Below are 24,497 nucleotides of genomic sequence, written 5' to 3'. Positions count from 1 at the left end.
AGGCCTAGAGCGTGTTCCTTCCCTCTCCTTTGCAGATGGCTTAGTTCTTGGAAAGATCGGTCCTCTTCACCCCCCCTTCCCACTTTCCTGTTCCTGATGAGTGGTAAGAAAAGGTTGTTGTACACATCTTAAAACCACCTCCACCTTCTGCAAGGCTCTTCAGTCTTCCATCAATTTTGTCACGTAGGGAAACTGTTTATATCAATGAATGATTGTCCTCTACAGTACTATTGGATACTTACCGTCAAGTTGAGGCAGGATGCGACTGCCAATCCGAAACTCTCAGAGACGAGACCAATCATGATGCAGAGGGTGAAGAACGCCACCATTCGCTCAAACTCTAGTGGCTGACCCGTCATTGTGTAAGAGATCATGAAGTACATAGCACTGAAGACCACCTAGAAATTATCATATTTGTCAGTGTGGGTGTATTAGAAGAGCTAGGGACAAATGGCAAGAAAAGCACAACCATTTTAAAGAAATACACAGTAATTATAAACAAACTGTAAATAGGAATATTAATACAACATTCTATTAATCACTCTCTATTTTGATTCATCCTTTTGTGGACTAGATATTCTTCAATGATATTTCTGAATCTCCTTTCTTTGCCCCAGTTGTGTGTTAAAATCTCCAAGCAGTATGATCACACTGTTGGTTGCTACTAACTATGAACACTTACAACAAGATGATCTCTATCAAGGCAAAACTCAGACTCTACCTGACAGTGATCTGCCTGGAGGCTTTATATGCAGCTGAACATGTGAACCTGAGAAAAACACAATTGGTCAAGAAGTTGGAAGTGGTGGAGAAAAAGATTCTGAGGAAGATACTGGAGCCCCAAAGAACAGAGGAAGCATCACAGAAAGATAAAGGAGACCAACAATTATACCTAAAGGTGGAAAAAAATCTTGGATACCATCCAGAAGACTAGAGCCATGTTCTTCGGACATATGTGCAGAATGACCCCAGGAAGACTGACCAATTAGATAATCAAATTTTTTGAGACCAAGAAAACTATGGTTCACTGGTATCATGATGTGAAGTAGGCCCTGGAAGAATTGGGAAATGCAAGGAATGAAAATCTGCAACAGGGAAGATTACAAGTTGAGGATCAAGGCCGCTACGAAGTTTCAAGAACTGTGGACAGAAGAAAGGAGGAGATTGCAGAGTACTGGATGAGGATCAAGGCCCAGAAACAGATGAAGGTGAATTCTAATTAATGTGGTCCATAGTCTGCTGAAATGAAAGAAGAAAAAGAGCTAAATCTGCTGGTAGTTGATACTCAGGATAAGTGAAAGTTCCCCTAAAATCTCCTCTGGGTAGGGACGGTATCCCTTGATTGTTGTAAGAGAGCGCTTCCTCTGTGGATCAGTGGTAGAGTGTCGGCCTCCGGATCCCAAGAGAGCTGGTTCAAACCTCGCAGAGGTAGTTGGATTTTTGAAGGGTGGAAAAAGGTCCATGCGACACTCCATGTCATATGATGTTGGGACGCAAAAGATTTGATGGTATTAAAAAGTCAGCCGTATATGACCAAGAGAAATTTGGTTTACTCTGCTATCTGGTAGGCCTAAGAGTAAAATGGAATGTCAGATGGTGTCAAAATGAAATGTCGGCACTCTGTAGCTGAGGATGATTCTTCTTCTTTAATGGAACACATTTTATGAATATCAGTATAGAACCAAGACTGAACTACTAGTCATGATTTTTCTCTCTTACTCTGTGTGTCTGCAAATGTAAGATTCTTTTATACTTTAACAACGATGAGGTGTTTCAAATGCGTTTCACGTCACCACTTTGTTGTCAAACGGCACACTAAGACCACGTACAGTAAATTTGATTTGCTGCAGACATGTTTATAACTTTTTTTTGTTATACTAATTTTACTATTTAATTTTCCTTCTTCGCTAGGCTGAGGATGTCCCCAAGTGGGACGAGACATGTACCTATAACTTTGCTTTAAGAATAAAAACTTTTGTAAATATTGTAAAGGTGGAAGTTTTAATGTTAATATCTTTAAACTGTTCGAAGTCAACAATACACGTCATGTATTGCTTGTAATGAGAAGTTTTCAGCTATTTACCATACTAGGAATCCTCGATATCGTTGCAGCAAAGAAGTAGGCGTTGAAACTGTACCACCGGTTGAAGTACTCTCTCTTTAGCAGCTGCACTTCGGATGGATCTGAGGGGAAGAAAGGAAAAATATTCAGTACTCCAAAATGTTTTCAGCCTACAATCTGCATGCAATAACGTCAGTTTATCACTTCAGCTCTGTTGGTTAAAATGAGTGGATACACTTCAGTTAGGAACGATAAGGAGGGAAAGCATGGAGGTGGTATTCATACGTGATGATTGGAAATATAAGGAAATATTTAAATCACCAAGTGATCTCACAGACTGGGGTTCTTGTTTGTAGAAATTGAAGTTCGTGCTGCAAAGTGTTTGCTTGGTGTATTGTATCGGCCACTGAAGACTAGAAACATCACGGATATACAAGCGCTACAGGATTCAATATCCACGTATGAACATGTGATTTTAATGGGAGACTAACAATGACCTGACAAATAAAACTACTGAGACCAAGAGACTAACATGCATGTTTGAATCCATTAATATGACAAGCCTGCCCTTAAAGCCCACACACCATGTTGCAAACTTGCACATACTCCTCGACCTAATCATTAACAATAATAACCGTCTATTATCACATGTACAGATGCTGTGCCAGGTCTTCCTTGCCAGAATATGACTTATGCTGCATACTGTTTGAAGTGGCCAAAATGCAAGCTGAAGATTATCACATAGAGAGATTTCAAAAATTTGAACGAAGAAGCTCTCAATTCAATGAATAGTAAGGGCCCATCATATTATAACAAGGAAATAGAGATACTAAGAAGTAAGTGTAGATTATAAGGAAATAGAGTTAGCTCTCTAGGCAATTGAATTCAGCGAAAAAAATCAGCTAAGGATAACATGATGGCAAACATAATTGGCAGTCATATGAATTTTAGGGAGCAATGGAAGGATATGAATAGATACTTTAAGGCAGAAACAGGTTCCAGGAAGGACATTCCAGGGATCATTAATGAACAAGGGGAGTGTATATGCGAGGACTTACAGAAGACAGAAGTATTCAGTCATCAGTATGTAAAGGTAGTTGGACATAAAGATAATGTCCTGATAGAGGAGGAGACTAGTACAGGCAAAATACTGAAATTTACCTATGATAATAAAGATATTTATAAAAAGATACAAAAGTTGAAAGCTAGAAAGGCAGCTGGGATTAAGATTTCTCGGAATATATTAAAGGCTGTGGGTTGGGATATAGTGCCATATCTCAAATACTTACATGATTACTATTTGCATGAAGGATCGATACCAGATGAATGGAGAGTTGCAATAGTAGCCCCAGTGTATAAGGGAAAGGGTGGCAAACAAAGAAGATAATTACAGACCAGTGAGCTTGACTTGTGTTGTTTGTAAGCTCTGGGAAAGCACTCTTTCCAATTATATTAGACACGTTTGAAAAATTACTAACTGGTTTGATAGAAGGCAGTTCGGGTTTAGAGAAGGTTATTGCAGTGAAACTCAACTTGTAGGATTCCAGTAAGATACAGCAGATATTTTAGATTCTGGAGATTAAATGGACTGTATTGCTATTGACCTATCCAAGGCTTTTGATAGGGTACATTCTGAGAGATTACTGATGAAAATGAGGGCTATTGGATTAGACAAAAGAGTGGTTGAATGGCTGGCTGCATTTCTAGAAAATAGATCTCATAGAATTAGAGTAGGTGAAGCGTTATCTGATCCTGTAATGACTAAGAGGGGGTCCTGCAGGGCAGTGTTATTGAACCTTTATGTTTTCTTATAAATATATACAGTCATGGGAAAAAGTATACGTACACCTTAAACGTTAAGCAATGTTGTCATTTGTAGTTGACGTATTGCCCATAGGCTGCTAGAAATTTCACTACTTTTCTACATTTTGGTATTTCGCGAAACATGAATATGACTACATACCAGAAATAACAATAGTACTTAAGAAATAATTGTTTTAACAAACGTGTAATCCAATAAGTTCAAAATATAGATGCATAAAAAGTATTCGTATAGATAGTTTATCTCACATCAAAGTACTTGACAGCATCCCTTGCAATGCAGGTAAGCAGTAAAGATCACGTCTTGTACCAAGTAAGTTGTGCTTTAGTCGTTCTAAACAAGTGATACAGTCAATCAGTAAGATGGGCCGCAAAATGAAAGTAACAACAGAAGAAGAGAGAAGAATTGTAATCCGGGCTCAAAATTCCTGTAAATCACTCTCGGAAATATCGAAACTTGTGAAGAGACCAAGAGCTACAATTCAGGGAATTGACAGGTATAGTGAGAGAAAATCTATCAAAAATGCACATAGATGTGGACGTCCATGCAATTAGACGATTAAACCAAAAGACTAATCCTCAGAAAGGTTAAGAAAAATCCTAGAATCAGTGCTGCAAAACTGAGGTCTGAACTAGGAAATGATTTAAAACTTAATATCTGTGCTTCCACAATTCAAAACTTTATATAGACGAATGGGTATCATTGTAGAAATGCCAGGCAAAAACCTTGAATTACCCCAGCAAATAGGAAGAAAAGACTACAATATGCTACAGACTATAAACATGCTTCTCTAGAATTCTGGGATCGAGTTATATTTATGGATTAAAAGTAAATTGACAGTTTTTCAATAATATGGCAAAAAGGTGTGGAGGAAAATGAACACAGAACTCAAAGAAAAAAATCTGCTTCCTTCAGTGAAGCATGGTGGAGGTTGTTTAATGGTTTGGGGGTGCATGAGCTCAGCTGGTGTAGGTTCCTTAGAATTCATAGATGGAAAGATGGACCGTAAATACTATATTGAAATTTTGAAGAAAAATCTAGCAACTAGTGCCAAAAAAATTGGACTTCTGGGTAATTATGGATTAATGCAGGATAATGATTCAAAGAATACGGCCGTTGATACATGATTGTAGATTTTGTACAACCCACCCAAATATATGGTAACACCCCCCCCCCCCCCCGATCCCCGCATCTGAATCCGATTGAATTTGTATGGGCTTATCTTAAAAAGAGACTGAGCAGAAGAAATATTTCATGAAGCTAGTTTTGAAAATGGCTATTTTGGAATAATGGGGTAAGATTGAGCCCACCTTCACCTCCAAGCTAGTTCATTCAATGCCTAGGCAGCTTGAGGCCATTGTAAAATCAAAAGGATTGCCAACAAAATACTAAATGTGCACAAAAATCAGTGGGGAATGAAAGTAAGACTGGACTGTACAAATACTTTTTATGAGCTTGAAATCATGGTATTTTCATTTATTTATGTATTAATGACAGAGATGTCTATCAATTGCATGTTTTATGATGTACATATCTTTACACAGTGTACAGCAAGCTAACCTATTGATCTTATACAACGTACATGAGAATAAGTGTACTAAGTAAAGTATTCTTGTTTCAGTATTGAGTGTACGAATACTTTTTACTATGACTGTATATATATGAGGAACAATGCAATTACCTAGGTGTTAATGTACGGACTGATCATTGGAGTAATCATATTAATGAGATTGATAAGAAACGTTACAGATCTCTACACCTGGTTATGAGAGTATTTAGGGGTTGTAGTAAGGATGTAAAGGAGAGGGTGTAAAAGTTTCTGGTAAGACCGCAGTTGGAGTATGGCTCCACTGTATGGAACCCTCATCAAGACAACTTGATAAGAAAACAGGAAAAAATTCAAAGGAAAGCAGCACAATTTGTCCTGAGTGATGTCAGTGGAGAGAGCTGGCATGGAATGACAAGTGGAAGAATAAGCTTGAGTGGAGCTTTTAACAGTAGGAAAGATCGTGATGAACAAATTGGGGCAAATAATTTATAGGACGAGGAGTGAGGGATTGGAATAAATTATCAAGGGAAATTTCCAAGTTCACTGAAAATATTTAAGAAAAAGTTAGGAATCTGTCATCTGGACGACAGCCTTAAATGCAGATCAGAGATAGATTGATGAATTGATTGATTGAGGATGCTCTGAGCACACCATGGCGCACAAGTCACTATATAAAGGACATTGATAAAGTATCTCATTTTAACAAACTTCTTTTAATTTTATATGACAGACATGCCCCATTACGTACTGCCTGAGTTGAGCGACCCTCTAACCCTTGGCTCAATCAAGAAATTCTAGATCAAAAGAAAGACAGAGACGCAACCTTTAATTATTATGTGAAGCATCCAGGACAGGAAAATTTAGAGAAATATAAAAGACTAAAATAAAACAACGCAAATGATGAACTCTAAAATATGCTACTCATACCAAATTTTAATTACACATAATTATTATTGCAAGCAAAACTCTCCACGATACGCATGTATTTGGAAATGGCGGAAGTGTAAAGTGTTGAATGTGAGGAAAGGAACATTAGGGACGACAAAAACACCCAGTCCCCAGGACAGGGATATTAATCATTTACAATTAAAAGCCCCTGACTCTGCTGGGAATCGAACCCGGGGCCATCGGGTGACAAGCGGACATGTTTCCCCCTACACCATGGGGCCGGACATCTGAATGATTACTGTAGCTCAAAAACCATCCAGACGAACGGAAATACCGGTACCAAGAGAGTCACTACTGACAGAAAATCTTTAAAGGGAAAGCATGCTGGAGGAACCTACTTCTCTTATGTGACACCAGGTGATGTAAAGAGCACCCTCAATGACAAACTGGGATCTGCTGGACACGACTGAATAAACCTGCCCTTTTAAGAAAAATTCTATAAGTCATTATTCCTACAATAACGCACATTATTAACACCTCTCTTATGACAGGAATCTTTTCTGGGAATTGGACAAATATCGTCATCTGACCCATGCCGAAAAATAGTACCCCCACAACCCTTTACCACCCAGTTAGTACCCTTCCTGCAGTAGGAGAAATACTGGAGAAACTAGTGCACAAGCAAATGACAGACTATCTTTTAAATCATAATTTACTCGAAATATATCAATCAGGGTTTAAATCAAATTACAGGACCACCACAGCATTAATAAAACAATCAAACGATATTCAGCTAGCAATGGATAACGACAAATGACTATTCTAATTCTTCTTGACCTTACAAAGGCATACTGCGTAGACGAAGACATTTTATTAGCCGAATTAGAAATGATATTTTCTGAGAACTTATTATGCTGGGCACGTTCCTAGGACATAAACAATGTGTGTCAGTGGTAGATATGTCTAGCTGGTGAAATTCTGACATCACCTGGTCTGTTCTCCCCATACATGAGTGCTCCGAAAATCATAAAAGTAGTTAGTGGGTCATAAAGCCAATAACATCATCATTATTATTATTATTATTATTATTATTATTATTATTATTATTATTATGCATGAATGACCTATCAGAACAACTGATGAACTGTAAACATCACTTATACGCAGACTACATCCAACTGTATATTCCTACAAAGTCGAATGACATACAAGAAGCAACCACGAAATTAAACTAAGACCTATTTAACATTAAGGAATGCACTAGTAGCCACTGCCTGCAGGTAAACCCATTAAAATTGCAAGCCATCATAAAAGGATCTAACAAAGCACATGTCAAATTAGAAAGCATCAATATATTGGTTATCAAGATCAATGAAATACCTATAACACTGAAAGAACCTTGGAATAAGTTTTGATAAGTATTTAAGCTGGTCAGAGCACATAACAAAAATTTGTCAATGTGTATTCGGTTCATTACACCAACTACACAAAATAAGGGAATTTTTTTTAACTTGCCAAAACCAGGAAACTGCTCGTTCAAGGACTAATACCACCACTATTTGATTATGGTGATGTAGTTGTTGTTAGCTTGGCTCTAACCTTCAGTGGGCGCGTAATGCCTGCATGCGATTCATTCTAAATGTTCCACTCCATTCCCACATCAGCTGTCCTGGTTGAGATTATGTGATAGACTTAAAGTACCTGTTTCTTTTATACATAAAATACTGCAAAGAGTTAAACCAGACTACCTCAGAATAGATCTCCTGTGGATGGGGGCAGTATAATAACCATGGTATCTGCTGCCTATTGTAAGAAGTGACTCAATGGGGCCCTTAACTTTGGAGCATGGGTTGGCGACCACGGGGCCCTTAGCCAAGTCCTGGCATTGCCTCCACTTGCATCAAGCTCCTCACATTCATCTATTCTGTCAGACCTCCCTTGGTCAACTATTGTTAATTTCAACCCTGATGGCATCAGAGCATCTGAGGCCTAGGGAGTCACATTTTCATGCCTTCGTGGCCCTGGTGTTTTTTAGCCGATATCTTCATTTTTCAAAATGTCGGATCCCTTTCATTTTTCCTTTTTGATTAATGTTGTATAGAGAATGATTGCCCAGTTACACTTCCTCTACAAACAAAAACCACCACTGTATGAAGTTTGTGTTGAAGAATACTTATTTCATGTTCAATAATAACTTGCACCAGCAGAATGGTCTCACAATGGATGTGCCAACATCAGGGACATTGGCAGAAATATACATGGACAACCTTGAATATACCTGCAGTGGTTTTGTTCACAGGAGAATGGGGCTGGGGGTTGGTGTGATTCATAGCGAGTGAGAATGGTTTTGAGGTTTGTTGGGTGGCTGAAAGTGACTGTAGGGATTTTTGGAATATCTGTTAATATATTTCTGGCATAACTATCCATGCCCTGTCCGGTAATTTTCAACTAACTGTACAGCGCATTTACAGGCTAATAAGTTAATTATTATCTATGTTCATTCAGCAAAGAAATTACTATACTCACACTGTAATAAGACAGGCATCATAGGAATGTACAGGTAGACGATCATGCAGCAGAAACAGAAACCAAAATTGAAGAGGATTAGTGAAGCGTCTTGACCGAACTGGAAGAAGGTTCCTCCCAGAATTAATCCGAGGACGACATACATGAAGAAACGTAAGATGAGGTTGTTCTGAAACAAATATACAGAGACAAAATTTGAGTTGCTCTTCAGTTCATTTGTGCTCATCATCCATCAAAATTATTCTTTGCATTAAGGGAAGTATGACTAGAAAGAGTGGTAGATATGAAGTTCATTTCAAGCCTACCTGAATATGTGTGGCTAACTGGTAATAATAATAATAATAATATTCCTAATATTCCTATTATTATTATTATTATTATTATTATTATTATTATTATTTGCTTTACGCCCGCTAACTACTTTTACAGTTTTCAGAGACGCCAAGGTGCCTCAGCAGTTCTTTTACGTGCCAGTAAATCTACCAACACAAGGCTGAAGTATTTGAGCAACTTCAAATACTACTGGACTGAACCAGAATGAAACCTGCCATGTTGGGTCAGAAGACCAGTGCCTCAACCGTCTGAGCCACTTAGCCCGGCATGGCTAATTGGGGAATAATGTTAAGTAATACAAATTTTGTTTCACTAACAAACATTATTCAGGTTTTATTTACACGAAATAATTGATGATTGAAGTCTTACTGATTGTAATCAGTTAATGACTTACTTGGATTTTAATCCACAGTAGACAAGTTTGTTTCTCATTTTTATTTTGAGAATCTGGTAAGGTAGTTTATTACCTTCATTAACCACTATTGATAACTCCAACAGTCACAATTATGAACCTGGATTTCCCACCTAATTAATACTTGATTTATTTATGATGTACTTACATTGTAATGTAAATGAAGAAACATTGCATTGCATTGTAATGTAAATAAATCAGAAATAAATCAAGTATTGATTAGATAGGAAATCAAAGCAGTGGCAGCACGTGGATAAAGCGTCTGGGGGTTCACTGCTGACGAAAATAACGTGTTGAGACTTATAGTTACTTGATGTTTACATAGATGTAAAATAGTGACATTGCTTGATTAGAAACGTGACTTTCCTTTGAAGGGACAAGGCTGCAGCTCGAAGAAGTTACCAAAACAATGAAGATGAAAGACAGAATATGATGAGCAATTACTTAAAACTGATCTAATTTCCTCTGATATTGGAGAAGTTGCTTGTGTACAACGTGCGAAGAACGTGTTGAGCAGACTACTGTTGTTTATGTATTGACGCATTTTGCTGTTTACTTTTCATAAAACATCATATTACTAATGAAAAGCTCCAGAGGCTCTCAACTTGGGAGCGTGGGTTGGCGACCACGGGGCCCTTAGTTGAGTCCTGGCATTGCTGCCACTTACTTGCACCAGGCTCCTCACTTTCATCTATCCTATCAGACCTCCCTTGATCAAGTCTTGTTCTTTTCCGACCCCGACAGTATTAGAGCACTTAAGGCCCAGGGAGTGTTTCATTTTCACGCCCTTCGTGGCCTTTGTCTTTTTTTGGCCGACACCTTCATTTTTGAAGTGTAGGATTCCTTCCAATTTTTCTCAATGATTAGTGTTATATAGAGGATAGTTGCCTAGTTGTACAATAATCACCATCAGCACTTACTAATGAAACGTTTCATTAATTACATAAACTTAGGCTACGTACGCCTAGATGCTATACAAAACGTCAAAATCGTCAAATTAAAACCCCTCCAAAATCTACCACGCACGGCAAACTTTAACCGCGCGCTTTAACAGTGCTTCGGCTAATTTCGGAACTGCTCGATGTAACTCGTGTCTGTTGCTGGTCCAGTTGCCAGCGATTCCTGGGCTATTTATTTTCCCGGCTCCTCACAGTCCCTCGCCTTGTGCACCCTCCTTACGTCTCACGGCCCCGCTCCCGTAGTCCTGAAATTGAACCTCTTTGCTGGTTCCGAAGAGCAACTGTGTTGATGTCAAAAATACCGCTACGCACGTGGATATACAGAGCTTATTAAAGGAATAGGCTGTAATAAACCATTTTACAGAGACTTATCTATTTCTAGGGGGTTCACTGAACCAATGAACATATAGAACGCACCGCCACTGAATCAAAGTTTATAAATGTTATTGTTGAGTATCCGGTAACGCTAATTTTCTTGCTATGCAAGATATAAGAGGTGTGTACATGGTGTTATGTTGTAATAAAATATAAAAATTAACGTTGTTTGAAGAAGCAAAGAGTCCACTAAGATACCAGAGTCGTAAACATGGTACCCCTGTTCTTGGATTGATGAAGGTAATACTTTATGATATACTGTGACATATGCGATATTAACCTATACATTAGTCAGTATTGTGATGGTAGCAATTACTTCAGCTGGGAATAAGCAATAAATTTCATTGTTTGGCCCGTATTGATGGGCATGACTTAGTTTCTTATCCACCTAATCGATAAAGTACCGTACTAGTTTCGACCGTCATAGCGGTCACAGGCCGTAGTGACGTCATAAATGAAAAAAAGGGGGGGGGGTAAACCTCTTGAGTTAAGGCTACAAATTCAACATTCAGTGGTAGCAGCTGTGCCCTTATAGATGGATAGACTTACTTTCATAATACCGGGATATCCTTCATTTTATTGCAACAAAAGAAGATTGTTCGTTCAGTGATACGGCATTGACAGGCACATCAACAATTAATTTTATTTTCATCAACACTGTGATATTTTCTTGTATTGCATATTTTACTATGGTCCATGATGGACTATTAATAGACAATGCCTTCTGTTGTAACCAAGGTTGAAGTTTACAGAACACAACTTTTATTGCTTCACTTTATAATATTTACACAAATAACTGAAATTTATTTTGAAGCAAAAAGGAATATTGAATCTTGAGAAAAGTCTGTCTTTATACAATATGTACAGGTTTGCAGTCTTTATATACACTTCTATCTTGAAAAGATAGTCTTTGTGAATTGACACTTTGATAGTCGAGAACTATCTGGCACACTAACATAAATGTTCATGAGAGTCCTTGTTTGTTGAAGTGCCTGAATTCCTAAAAAGCAAGTTCAATTGATTGAAGAAATTCCACCTAGCGAAACTAAGGGAGCTTGCATAAGTTAGGGAATGAAAATGGCTTGTAAAAGAATTACGGAACATAGGCAGCGGAAACAGGTAAGGGAGCGGTGACCAGAGGTGAAACCTCGTACTGCCAGAAATTCAGTCCACCTGGTCGAAGCACATTTTCAAGAGGAGTAGCCTCCGTGCTCGACGTAGGGTGTATTCTGGAGCTGGACACCGGGGCAAGTGGGCGATTGAGCAGGAAGGGAGCTCCTATTTATAGTACACTCGATGGTCAGGCACGCGCACTGAGGGCTGCGCGTCGAAGCTAGCAGAATGATACACAGGCGCGCGTGCAGCTGGCTGGCAGAGCGAGACGGGAGCGCCGGACATACAACACCTTCTTACGTCATCTTTCCGTGGACACGTGCAGTTTTGAAATAATTGCAAGTGTCATTAAACCTACCGGGTTTTTTTTTCAAATCCACTTGACCATTTCCTCAAATGTCTGATGTGTGAATTTGAATGTGTATACTAGTGTATTTGTGTGTGTAACCTTAACTCAGAAGGTTTAAGCCACCGCCCCCTTTTTTCCCTTTATGACGTCACTATGTCCTAATTCTAATTTTAGGATTAATAGCTGAGGATGACCGCTATGACGGTCGGAACTAGTACTGTATTGATTAGGTAGATAAATAAATAAACTATAAAGTTTTTGTAAAATGTGAGCTGGGAATTCCGAGACGCCATTTTTTTGTGGAGGGTAAAGAACAGAACCACGGAGCTGCAGTCATGCAGAGAATCAATTCAACAAGGTTAAGTTTCATGTTCCTTGATTCATGATCTCTGATTATCCGTGTTTACATTACTGTGAGGCAGAGTTCAAGCAACCACACACGATTCCTAATTAAAGAGTGCGGAAAGTAATTACAGTCCGGTGAAGTGGCATTTTCCGTGCTCTTGTGAGTACAGGAAGAAGGCAGTGACATCGTAGTATGACTTATTTTTTTACACCCATAGGTAATATGTCGACGATGGGATAGGAAAGTTTTAGGAGTGGAAAGATGCAACCGTGGCCTTAATTAAGGTACAGCCTCGGCATATGCCTGCTGTGAAAATGGGAAACTACGGAAAACAATCTTCATGGCTACTGACAGTCGGATACGAAGCCACTATCTCCTGAATGCAAGCTGATAGACACGTTATAACAAGCGCACAGCCACTTGTTCGGTCGACAAATTCTGTTAAGCCATTTCTTGTGATGTCGAAATGAACAATCGCACATTCAATGGACTGAACTTAATTTCTTTCGACTTTTCTAAAACTAATCCACATGCAGTAAGTAAAGCTATCGGGTGTACAGAGAGATACCGAATTGAGGGCGTTAGAAATAAGGTTCTTACTTGTTCGAAGTAAATGCGGGGAAAAGTTTCAAGTGTACAGATAACATAGTGACACACACACACACACACACACACACACACACACACACACACACACACACACACACACACACACACACACACACACACAATGTTAACTGGTCCAGAGGCCTACTGATCAAGCGTTGAAATCAGCTGTATCTCATGGACATAAACATATAAAATGGGCAATATCCTTTCCCACATGCGCGGAGATACACCTGGCAATAAGGGCTCCATCCAAGAAGATGTGGATGCTCTGGAGTTATGAGAATAAGGCAGGAGGCAATGGTGTTTATACTCACAGTGTCTCGCCATGACTGGAGAAGTGTGCGGTAAACTAGAATACGGAATTGCATCCAACTCGAACTGTCGAAGTCGTACTGATCTGATTTTCCTTGCAGAGGCGGAGTACAATCTTTAACTGTGGAAGAGAAGAGAACAGGGTTTGTATTTTGTCTCTCATGTTCAAAATAATCAACAACAACATACACAAATACTACTTACATAATGGAAGTTATTACACTACAAAGACAACCAATAACAGAAAGTACTGATCTTTATACCACATAAGACGAAGTCTTGTGTGTGTGTGTGTGTGTGTGTGGGGGGGGGGGTGTATGTTGCAAACATTGAAATGATCTATTTCTATTCACCATTTCAAGAATTACTTCAATAATTATACAACTTACTCAAATCATCTTCGAATTTGTACAAAGTTTACTAAAGTGGCTCATTTCATTACCTGCTCTTATAATATATTAAATTAGCGTAATGAAACATAACATTATATCATTCATCCACATGCAGAAAGAAAAGCTATCGGGTGTACAGAGAGATACCGAATTGAGGGCGTTAGAAATAAGGTTCTTACTTATTCGAAGTATTTTGAAGTAGTCTAAAGAGGAAAAATTCACTGTCTGGTACATAGAAATATATGTTTCATAAGAGCTATACTGCATATTATAGAGCTGAATAGATTATTTCATCCGTTTTTATTTTCTGCATAATGAGAAACAATGTAATACATCTCTTGTGGTTGCTTAAATGACCACTACATTATTTCAGTTTGTGCGGCAGAATATTGTAGCAGATACTTCAGATACATACTCCGTAGTATGTTGGGTTGTCTCACGTGACAGGCACATTTGTATGGAAATTAAGGGAAAAAATCATGTGTGTGCCTATGAGGAACTTACACAATATCATGAGTTCATTTTTTAGCGACTGTACATTTGTGAGGAGGCTTTTGAAAAACAATGAATAGCCTACCGTAAAATGAAGAAAGGGAAACACCCTTAATACTATCAGTCTGTATTGTATAATAAAAGAGTTGTTACATATGAGTTTATCCCTAATTTTGAAATATTAATGAGGTAACATTCATGTTTCAATCTGAATAAAACTAAAACAGGCAATTAAATGAAGAGAGAACAAAAAGTGAATACAGATGAAACGAAAGTAGGGTAGTAAACAGATTTTCATTCCTTATTCCCTTTGTTGTTTGTTGTGAACATGAACGGTAGACGGTGTGTTCACAGTCCACCTCTCTATGATGAACGGACCGCACCTCTAGCAGTATGTCTCATCCGAGTAGAATTCACAATACGCCATTTCTTGCAACCACTGCATTAGACTTTCACTAACGATGTGCAGATATAGGGAAACAGTACAGGAAAAAGTAATGTTGTTAGTTTTACGTACCGAGCGAGTTTGTCGTCGGTTAGGGTAGTGCAGCTGTGAACTTGCATTCGGGAGACAGTAGGTTCGAAACCCATTATCGGCAGCCCTGAAGATGGTTTTTCATGGTATCCCATTTTCACGCCTGGAAAATGCTTTGGCTGTACCTTAATTAAGGCCACGGTCGCTTCCTTCCCATTCTTAGGCCTTTACTCCCCCATCGTCCCGTAAGACCTATCTGTGTCTGTGCGACGTAAACCAAATTGTAATTAGTTTTACATCTCCCTAACTACGTTTGTGTGGTTTTCAGAGGGGCCGAGGTGCCGAAATGTTATCTCACAGGAGATATTTTACGGACAGTAAGTCTATGGACACGATGTTTACGTATTTGAGCACCTTCAAATACCACCGGAATGAGTCAGGAATATACAACGCTTCTGCGGCCCTTAATTGTAGGCTGATATAAGCTTTTGGGCTTTCGCCGTGTCAAGAAAGCAAAGTGAAATTCTCTACGTTTCGCAGAGAACTTCGCACCGCGTCTTCAGAAAGAATCTCGTCTGTCCACAAGGAAGACTTGTTCAACAATGAAGGTTTGAGTTTACGAATGCTTTAGCGCTGGTCTGTAGTAAGTGGTACTCTCACTGCGCTAGCGCTCCGTGTGGGAGGTGATGACTGGGCAGCGGATTTTTATGTGCTAAAAATGTGAAAAATATTTATTTTTTATGTGCTGAAAAACTTTAAAATATGTGATAAAAAATTGAAATTATTTTCCTTTAAATAGCACATAACTACTCGCGCTCAAGAAGTAAATAAGTATAATGTTTTGTATTAGAATATGGTGCTACCAAACGTGCTCCTTAAGGCAAAATGATGTCTGTGTATGGAAACGTGCTGTATGGTATATTCATTTTTGATATGCCAGAGTAGATATTATGAATGGTTATTTTTTAAAGGTAATGTTTTGTTAATTTTTTTTGCTAGGGGCTTTACGTCGCACCGACACAGATAGGTCTTATGGCGCCGATGGGATAGGAAAGGCCTAGGAGTTGGAAGGAAGCGGCCGTGGCCTTAATTAAGGTACAGCGCCAGCATTTGCCTGGTGTGAAAATGGGAAACCACGGAAAACCATCTTCAGGGCTGCCGATTGTGGGATTCGAACCTACTATCTCCCGGATGCAAGCTCACAGCCACGCGCCTCTACGCGTACGGCCAACTCGCCCGGTAATGTTTTGTTTAAATATGGCAAAAGCAACCTATCATCTTTGAAAAAATAGTACCAGTTCGTACTCACCCATCACACGCTGGAATATTAGTTGCTAGAAGTAGTCTCAGAATTGCAGTGAACAACAAAGGTCATCTTCAAATTGTTCATCACAAATGCATGCCGATTATCTCTAAAGAACGCCTTACACTGCAAAGGCGTTTGGTTATTAAATGGAAGTGTTTAACGTAGAATATTAAGGAATAAATGGAGAATATGAGCAATAATATTGCTCTCGAAAGGGAGGAGCCATCGACCCCTCCCCCCGGTAATCTCTTCCCCCAATCAAAACGCTCAATTTACGTCCATGATAATATAGTTTAGTACATCCCTCCACCCCCGTCGCCTGTTCCTGAACTTAAATACCGAATTTCACCGAGCGGGTCAGGCATATCAAAAATTAATATACCATACAGCACGTTTCCATACACAGACATCATTTTGCCTTAAGGAGCACGTTTGGTAGCACCAGGAAGTCGGACGAGCATAGTTAAAGAGAGGAATGTCACCAACAAAAACGCCATCAATTTCGCCAACATGAGCAGCCTCTAATACATTAGAAATTTGGGACATTGTTTGAAATCCTCTTTTCTTCCTGAACAAATTTTGATATTTGACCTTTAACAGTCCCTGTACCTGCGAAGCCGGGAGTGAATCTAATTTATTTTCAACAGCGCGCACTTCCTTCACTGTTTCGGACAACAGGTTAGTGGATTTTTCAAGTATGTCTATAGTTTCACACTAGAAGCTTACATTGGCAGATATAAACGCCAAATCATTTTTCAAAGAGCTGTCTTTTAGTATCTCTTGAAGAATCTCAATTGACGACTCGTCGTTTTTATCTAGCACGTTCACAACGGATGCAAAACTTTCGAAATTGTCTGCGTAGTATACCACAGCACTAAGCCAGGTACCCCACCGCGTAACAATAGGCAGAGGAGGAAGCGGAAGATCCGGGTTTTTCTCTTTAAAGAGATCAATTCTTGAGGGTGCTTTTACGAAGACTCTTTTGCCATTAGACACTAATTTATCCACTTGAGGATACTGAGCCCGCACAGTTTCACATAACCTGTGTAGAGCATGAATAACGCAAGGTACGTGTATCATTTTCGGAAAGCTCGCAGAAAGGCCTTCGGCTGCCTTTTTCATGTAAGCTGCACTGTCAGTAAGGAAAAGCAATACATGGTCGTATTTTATACCTTTTGGCCAAACTAAGTGCATGGCTTCATTGAATAACCTAGCTACAGTGACATGGTTTGCAGCAAGCATTTCTTTACACGCTAGCAATAAGAATGTTCGCAAGCAGTTTTGTCATTCTTCAACACACCAACTACAACATTTCCTACTTTTCTGCCACTTGAATCAGTGGTTTCGTCAATGCTCACCCACAGTTTTTCGCTATCGCATACTGCCCGAATTCTCTGTAAAGTTTCTTCGTAACATTTTGGGAGATAGTTTTTCCTTAATGTGGATTCGTCTGGAGGCTCAAAATGAATGTACTTTGTTAGGAAATTTCTCCGTCCCGGATTATTTATTTTACCAAGAGGAATGTCGGCGCAAACAAATGCTCTGCACACATCTAAATAATACTGGGAATATTTAGATGGGCCTGCATTTGAAGTAGCTGGTTCAGCTATTAGTAATTGTCGCGAACGCACACGCGAAGCAGCCGCAGTATGCTTATTTCCAGACAAATGCTGGATTACTTGAGAACGTTGATCTTCATGTACTGTTTTACCACACGGTTGGCAAAATAAATACTTTTCCATCGGTAGTGAAAATGCTTTTAAATTCCACTACATATTGTTGAAGACGCGACCTTGTACTCGACTTCTCTTTTGGCATTATTTTGCAGGTTACGACACACGCATTCACGGTGAATCACTGTTTCAATAAAAAGAATAGCAGCGGACACTGAAGGAAATATTTCTTACAAATCCATACAAAATCACACCACCACGGGAATGGACCCGAACAGCTAACCTTACTCTTAGGAGTGATGAAATTCCACTACCTAATGGTGGGGCAATATTCTTCCGAGTCTCCCATGTCGTAACGGAATTACGTCACCTTATCTCTCCGTGATTGCCTTTCGCTGATATTCTATAAACAAAACCGGAGAGGGCTGACTCATAAAGAGTTGGAATGACATCATGCAAAGAAACATCTTGTGCAGCAAATCAAATCGCTGTCTAAATGTAACGGCGTAGCCAGTGACCAGCAAGTTTTAGAACTTATGGAGGGAAGTCCATAAACAGCCGAAACATCCAGATACATTATGTTAAATACACTGTTAAAAACAATACCGTAATCGTAAAATGAAAATATGAGCATTGTTTTATAACACAGAAGCATTTTAAATTTTATTGATCAACAAATAATGCCGATTTATGTGCTTATTATAGATTTTCTTAAAATATGTATTTACATTTTAAAAAATGTGAAAATATGTGTTTTTATGTGAAATAATATTCAGTTTTTACACTTGGGGATGCACCATAGGAATAATGAACTTCATAACTTGCGTTAAAACTTAAGCAAAAAAATATGTAATTACATAAAAATCCGCTCCTTAGTGATGACACCATTTTAGCTTCAATTAAGATGTTTCTCGTTCTTAGCAATACAAAGAGCATTGCACTCTGCGACATCCATTTGCATTATACTAAACCAAGGAACAATCTTTGTAACTTCTTACCATTTTCTGATTCCTGCAGCATCTCCTCGTGTTCGAGCGGATGCAGCCTCCATCGGTAGTTCACTCCATTCTCCATAGCTCCCACCATCTTCTCGATGTGGTCCCCATATTCACCACTCGATACTTCAATTACTGGAAGAAAAGTAGAACGGGTTAGAAGTAATTGAAATAAACTTTCAAGCTATCAGGTCATGTTCCATACATGCAGTACGTGTGGAAGAGATGTTAAGTACAGAACACAAACACCACTAGAATCCGAACCCACAACCTCCTGATTTCGCGACGGTTCCTCTACGAAATGAGTTATAGTAACCTAGGTCATATTTGTTCTGTTAAAATCGTGTCTTATCAGAACGCACGAATCTTAAAACGAGTATCAAAAAATCACGAATTCCAAAAAGAGGATTAGTAAAAGTAGGTTTCTTTACCTGGGTCAGTCTCCCGGCCAGTTCTACTCACATAACTGTGAAAATGAAAACCCACAGGCTGTTTCCAGTCATTCGACCGGGCCAAAGAATGAAGCCCCCATCTAGCGGCGAGGATAGGAAATGTGCCGGCTGCCGACGCCTGGCACACTGCTCTGGGGCAATGATTAATGATTGACAGATGAAATGAAATGATACTGGAGAGTGTCGCTGGAATGAGAGATAAGTAAAACCGGAGTACGCGGAGGAAAACCTGTCCCACCTTCGCTTTGTCCGGTACTAATCTCACATGAAGTGACCGGGATTTGAACCACGGAACCCAGCGGCGAGAGATGCGAGAGGCGCGCTGCAGCCTGAGCCACGAATAAAATGTAATTGCAATTGTGCGAAAAGGTCCACTGTTTGCGCCAGCCGGAAGTGCGTGCCCTCTGGTAATAGGCACCTCTCTCACCGTGTAGCCTCGCACCAAGTACCCCGTAAGCGACAGGAGGTTGAGAAACACGTGATGGGCTGTTTCACTTAAAACGATTTGCGCAACACTTGCAATTATACCTTGTATATGCGGATGACAGTCTTTTATGACGAGGCCATAGTCTCTCGCCTAACTTGTGTTCTCTCTACTTATAAAACCTATAATCGTCGTACATAAAATTTACTTTACCCTTTTGAGAAGTAATGAATTCCATGTTGTGCACTGCTCAATGACACCAAGCGGAATAACTGATTAAAGATCAGTGTTATACTTTGATAATTTGGTCTGTGGTAGGTTGGAGGACAGCGTGAGTCACTGCGTCACCACAGGCACTTGCTGTCCAGAGTAGTGAATTTTGTGACTCATTAGCTTCTAGTTTATAGTCGTGAGTTTTGAGACGTAACCGTCAGTACCTTGTTTGCTAACTCTGGGTAGCAGAGAACAGTGTTGGGACTAAATACATTGACTGGTGATTCCTCACGCATGAGAACGGCAGTGTGAGTCTTCGCTGCTGTAGAACTGTAAACACCTAACTGGACCGTCCGCCGCTGCATGAAGTAGTTGAAGTATCTTCTGTTACAGAGCAAGTTTAACGTAACGTGTCGAGTCCCAATATCCATCATACTGCCAACCTGCCGGTAATGATCGTTAAGGCGACACCGTGGTAAGCTACTTCGTTAGTGGGGAAAAAATCTTCACCATCAGAATGTTGGCTGGCGAGGTATGAGAGGCGGTTGCGGTTGCATTCAAATTATAATCACTAGATCTCTTGCAAATAGCCTGGCTTCAATTACAAACCTTTCCGCAGTGTTTGTGTGGAGTGAGGGCATATTGCGCTGTTGATGGGGACTCGTTCGTCAAATGGTGACGTTAAGCCTCGTGTTATTCAACAGGAGAGACATCGGGTTTCACCCTCTCTCTACCTAATAACAATAAACATCACTACCACATTCAGACGCGCAGGCCTCAAACAGCAGGCGAGCGAACGCTTCCGGCACTAAAAGCTACTCGCTAAATTAAAAATAACGCGAATCTCCCTCTCGCCGGCCCCGCGGTATTTGTGATAGTGTCCCTGCCTCTTACCCGGAAGCCCGGGTTCGATTCTCGGCCAGGTCAGGAATTTTTACCTGGATCTGAGGGCTGGTTCGAGGTCTTCTCGACCTATACCATTACTATTATTGAGGAGTTATCTGATGAGATAGCATCCCAGGTCTAGAAAGGCAAGAATAACGCCGAGAGGATTCGACACCTCGTAATCTGCAGGCATTCGGGCTGAGCAGCGGTCGCTTGGTAAGCCATGGCCCTTCGGGGCTGTTGTGGTTTGGTTTTGGTTTGATTTTCTCTGTCCCTCTGGGTGCATTTGGTAGAATACATCCACGGTACCCCTTGCCTGCCATAAGAGGTAACTGTAACTAAAATGTGAAACCACTTTTCCCTTTGCGAAAATAAAATAATCATAAATGTGTGTCTCTGTCGTGGCCATCTATCAGTGACTGCTAATTTCAGATGACCATAAGACATAGCCTGCACGGTTGCTAGGCAACATTGTCTGACCACCCATCCATACCTTACATCACTGCCTGCACGGTTGCTAGGTAACATTGTCTGACCATCCATCCATACCTTACATCACTGCCTGCACGGTTGTTATGGTTACACTTCCGTCACACGTTTTGTCGCGTCACGTTACACAAGTTTGCGGATGACCCCTAGACTTGGAGGGCGTGTATCGACGACCACGGGTCACACAGCCGAGTCTACCTTCTAGCCTTCCTCTGTCAACTCTCGTTCTCTCGGAGGTCTATGCAGTCTAATTTCCAAACCCTTTGTGGCCTCTCTCTTCTTTTACCAATACCTTCATTTTGCGAACCGATGGACCTCTTATCTTCCCACTCCCGATCAGAGTTTGCCTACTTGTACTTTCCCGTAAAACGTGCACGGGATCGAAACTGGTTCGTGACATTCGCGGAAACTGTTCGTTCGATACAACAACAAGGTACCTCATTTACACAGCAGTCGCTGAGTATTTATTGTAGCGGGGAAATGGCATATGTCTGAACAACGATTCCTATTCAAAATGTTACTCGTATGTACTCTACGAGCCCTTGAAGTAACAGGACTTCAGATACAACCTATATAACGGATTGCGTTCTGCAACATAATTTATTCCGGCTCCACACAACAGATAAGCTGAACATACACGAGCACTTAGCAGGTACCTCCGTGCCTATTATAGTTTCCTAATACGGGCTGTCACATATTACGTCCTCCATTGTACCCCATAATAGGGAACTCACCGTGTTGACATTCTAAAGCTTTTGTACAGTTACGTCTGGCAGAGAGAAACTACTTGAACACAGTTTGCTCAAAAATAGTAATTACGGTCGTATCTAAACGAAGATGTTGGTGCTTCCATCTCTCTGCGCGGTGCACACTTCATCCTGTTCCTCTATCCCAGTCTCGTCCTTGGCTTTGGCAATACGAACATGACAGCCAGTACGCATTTCAGTGGGCTATGCCTAGGCTGCCTATCGCAGCTGATGATGGATCCTTTGAGGATCCAACCAGCCTTCGGGTTGAGTGGTCACCTTTCGTGACGTGAAACCTATATGGAAGGATTCAGTCACTACTGCGCATTCTTAAAGTGGTGACAAACAGTTCTTCATGCCAGAGGGCCCCGGTTTCGATTCCCACCCGCGTTTGTGATTTTAACTGCGTTTACTTAATCAGGATTGCTCGGGGACTGGGTTTTTGTGTTCGTCTCAATACGCGCATGATCTTCACTCAACACAACGCGCTACACTACCAACCACCACAGAAACACGCGATAGGGAACGCATCCATCCGCATGGGGTTGGTGACGGGAAGGGCATGCCGCCGTAAAACTGGGCCAACTTAACTTACCGCAGCAAATTGAGATGATCCAGGTTCTCACAGATTTCTCTACAATGACCGATGTAACTTAATAATAATGTTGTTGGCTTTAGGTCCCACTAACTACTCTTATGGTTTTCGGAGACGCCGAGGTGCCGGAATTTCGTCCCACAGGAGTTCTATGTGCCAGTAAATTAGCGATATGAGGCTGACGTATTTGAGCACCTCAGCCGGCAATATAACTTACGACGAAGATCCGAGTGTTAGGGAAAAGTCATTTCTTTCTTTCTTTCCTGAGCCCATTTTATCCGAAATCTGAAAAGTGTGAATGGCGGATCCCTGTCCCCGTTATAAGTTATAAATACATATTTCGGTCGTTTTCACTGTATGTTCGTATTTTGCTAATTTCAGTGATATAAGGTCATATTTGGTCATATTTTGATCATTCTTGTTTGTATTGACGCGTCGCTTTTAACAACATGCGTGTTATCCGCGTCGAATTTCAAACACAGCATTTCAAAATACTGTAGTAGATGCATTATTGTTCCTTTTCCGTAACAGGTTTAGAGGGAGAGATGCTGTGGCTGTACGTGGCACGTCAGATAACATACCGTATATTTAATGTAATAAATAGGTCGAAAATCAAGCAACGCAGCATATTTTAACACTACGTTTTAATAAAGAAGCATGTCTCAATTCTATAGCCATATTTTTTCAAATTTTGTTAGGTTAAAGCAAAAATATTCCTTATTCTTAAAATTTACCTGCTTTTTGAAATTTAATTTTCAGTGTTCTTTGCAAAATGAAATCATCAAACATGCAGTCGAATGGATTTATATGGTATGCAATCTAATACCTAACTGAAATCAAATGAGGAGTTTCATGATCATTTTTTTACCGGGCGAGTTGGCCGTGCGGTTAGGGCCGCACAGCTGTGAACTTGCATCCGCGAGATAGTGGATTCGACGTTCTAGCCCCACTGTCGGCAGGCTTGAAGATGGTTTTCCCTGGTTTCCCATTTTCACACCAGGCAAATGTTGGTGCTGTACCTTAACTAAGGCCACGGCCGCTTCCTTCCCACTTGAAGGCCTTTCCTATTCCACCGTCGCCGTAAGATATACCTGTGTCGGTGTAACGTAGAGTAAATTATATAAAAATAAAACATGATGATTTTAAAGGAAAATAACCGATGGCACGTTGTATAGTAAACAGCAATGCAAAATACCGTAACTGACACGCTGGTACGCGGACAGAAACCAAAAAGTATGCTAATACTTAGGTTTTTGTTCTTAGGAAAAAAATTGAATGAGTGTTGAGCCTCAGAACTACGATACTGAATTTAGTATAACATTTTAACGTACCGACTGTACCTCTGTAAGTTTGCACGATTAAATATGTCTGCTGTATTGTCACTAGAGATAGGCGTTGTAGCCACTAATAAGTTAGAATACAAACGTATTTGAGCAAGGCACAAGTGTAATCTAGCCACTGTATTAGTTACGTAGGAGAGTTGCATACATCTTAGGGGTACTGATAGTTCAGATCGCTAGTATTTATGCAACTCTCACGGTAGAACCGTCGTGCGGGTAGTAGACACTTGCGCCTTCGTTAAATACGTTTGCATCCTAAAGTGTCTGTAATTCCCATCTCTAGTTATCACTATTCACCTTTTGGCACTCTAATACTTGCTACCTGTTCCTAAATACTTAAGTCATAGTTGATCTTTCTTAGGTCA

General features: G+C 40.2%; 1 protein-coding gene across 2 annotated transcripts in view; it reads right to left on the bottom strand.

The window, feature by feature from the left end:
- The window catches only part of LOC136881058 (ATP-binding cassette sub-family G member 4), a 244,515-nt gene that overhangs the window by 11,174 nt on the left and 208,844 nt on the right, over positions 1 to 24,497 (bottom strand). For both annotated transcript variants that reach the window (XM_067153663.2, XM_068229248.1), the window contains 5 exons: positions 18,992 to 19,123; positions 13,658 to 13,776; positions 8,848 to 9,016; positions 2,084 to 2,184; positions 243 to 398 (listed from right to left, as the gene is read on the bottom strand). In XM_067153663.2, the coding sequence (XP_067009764.2) occupies positions 243 to 398; positions 2,084 to 2,184; positions 8,848 to 9,016; positions 13,658 to 13,776; positions 18,992 to 19,123 (677 nt within the window). The remainder of the gene's footprint in view (positions 1 to 242; positions 399 to 2,083; positions 2,185 to 8,847; positions 9,017 to 13,657; positions 13,777 to 18,991; positions 19,124 to 24,497) is intronic.

This window comes from Anabrus simplex, chromosome 9, assembly GCF_040414725.1.
Source record: "Anabrus simplex isolate iqAnaSimp1 chromosome 9, ASM4041472v1, whole genome shotgun sequence".
Classification (NCBI taxonomy): Eukaryota; Metazoa; Arthropoda; class Insecta; order Orthoptera; family Tettigoniidae; genus Anabrus; species Anabrus simplex.
Note: the sequence above shows the minus strand (reverse complement) of the source record. Positions and strands in the feature narration are given on the sequence as shown.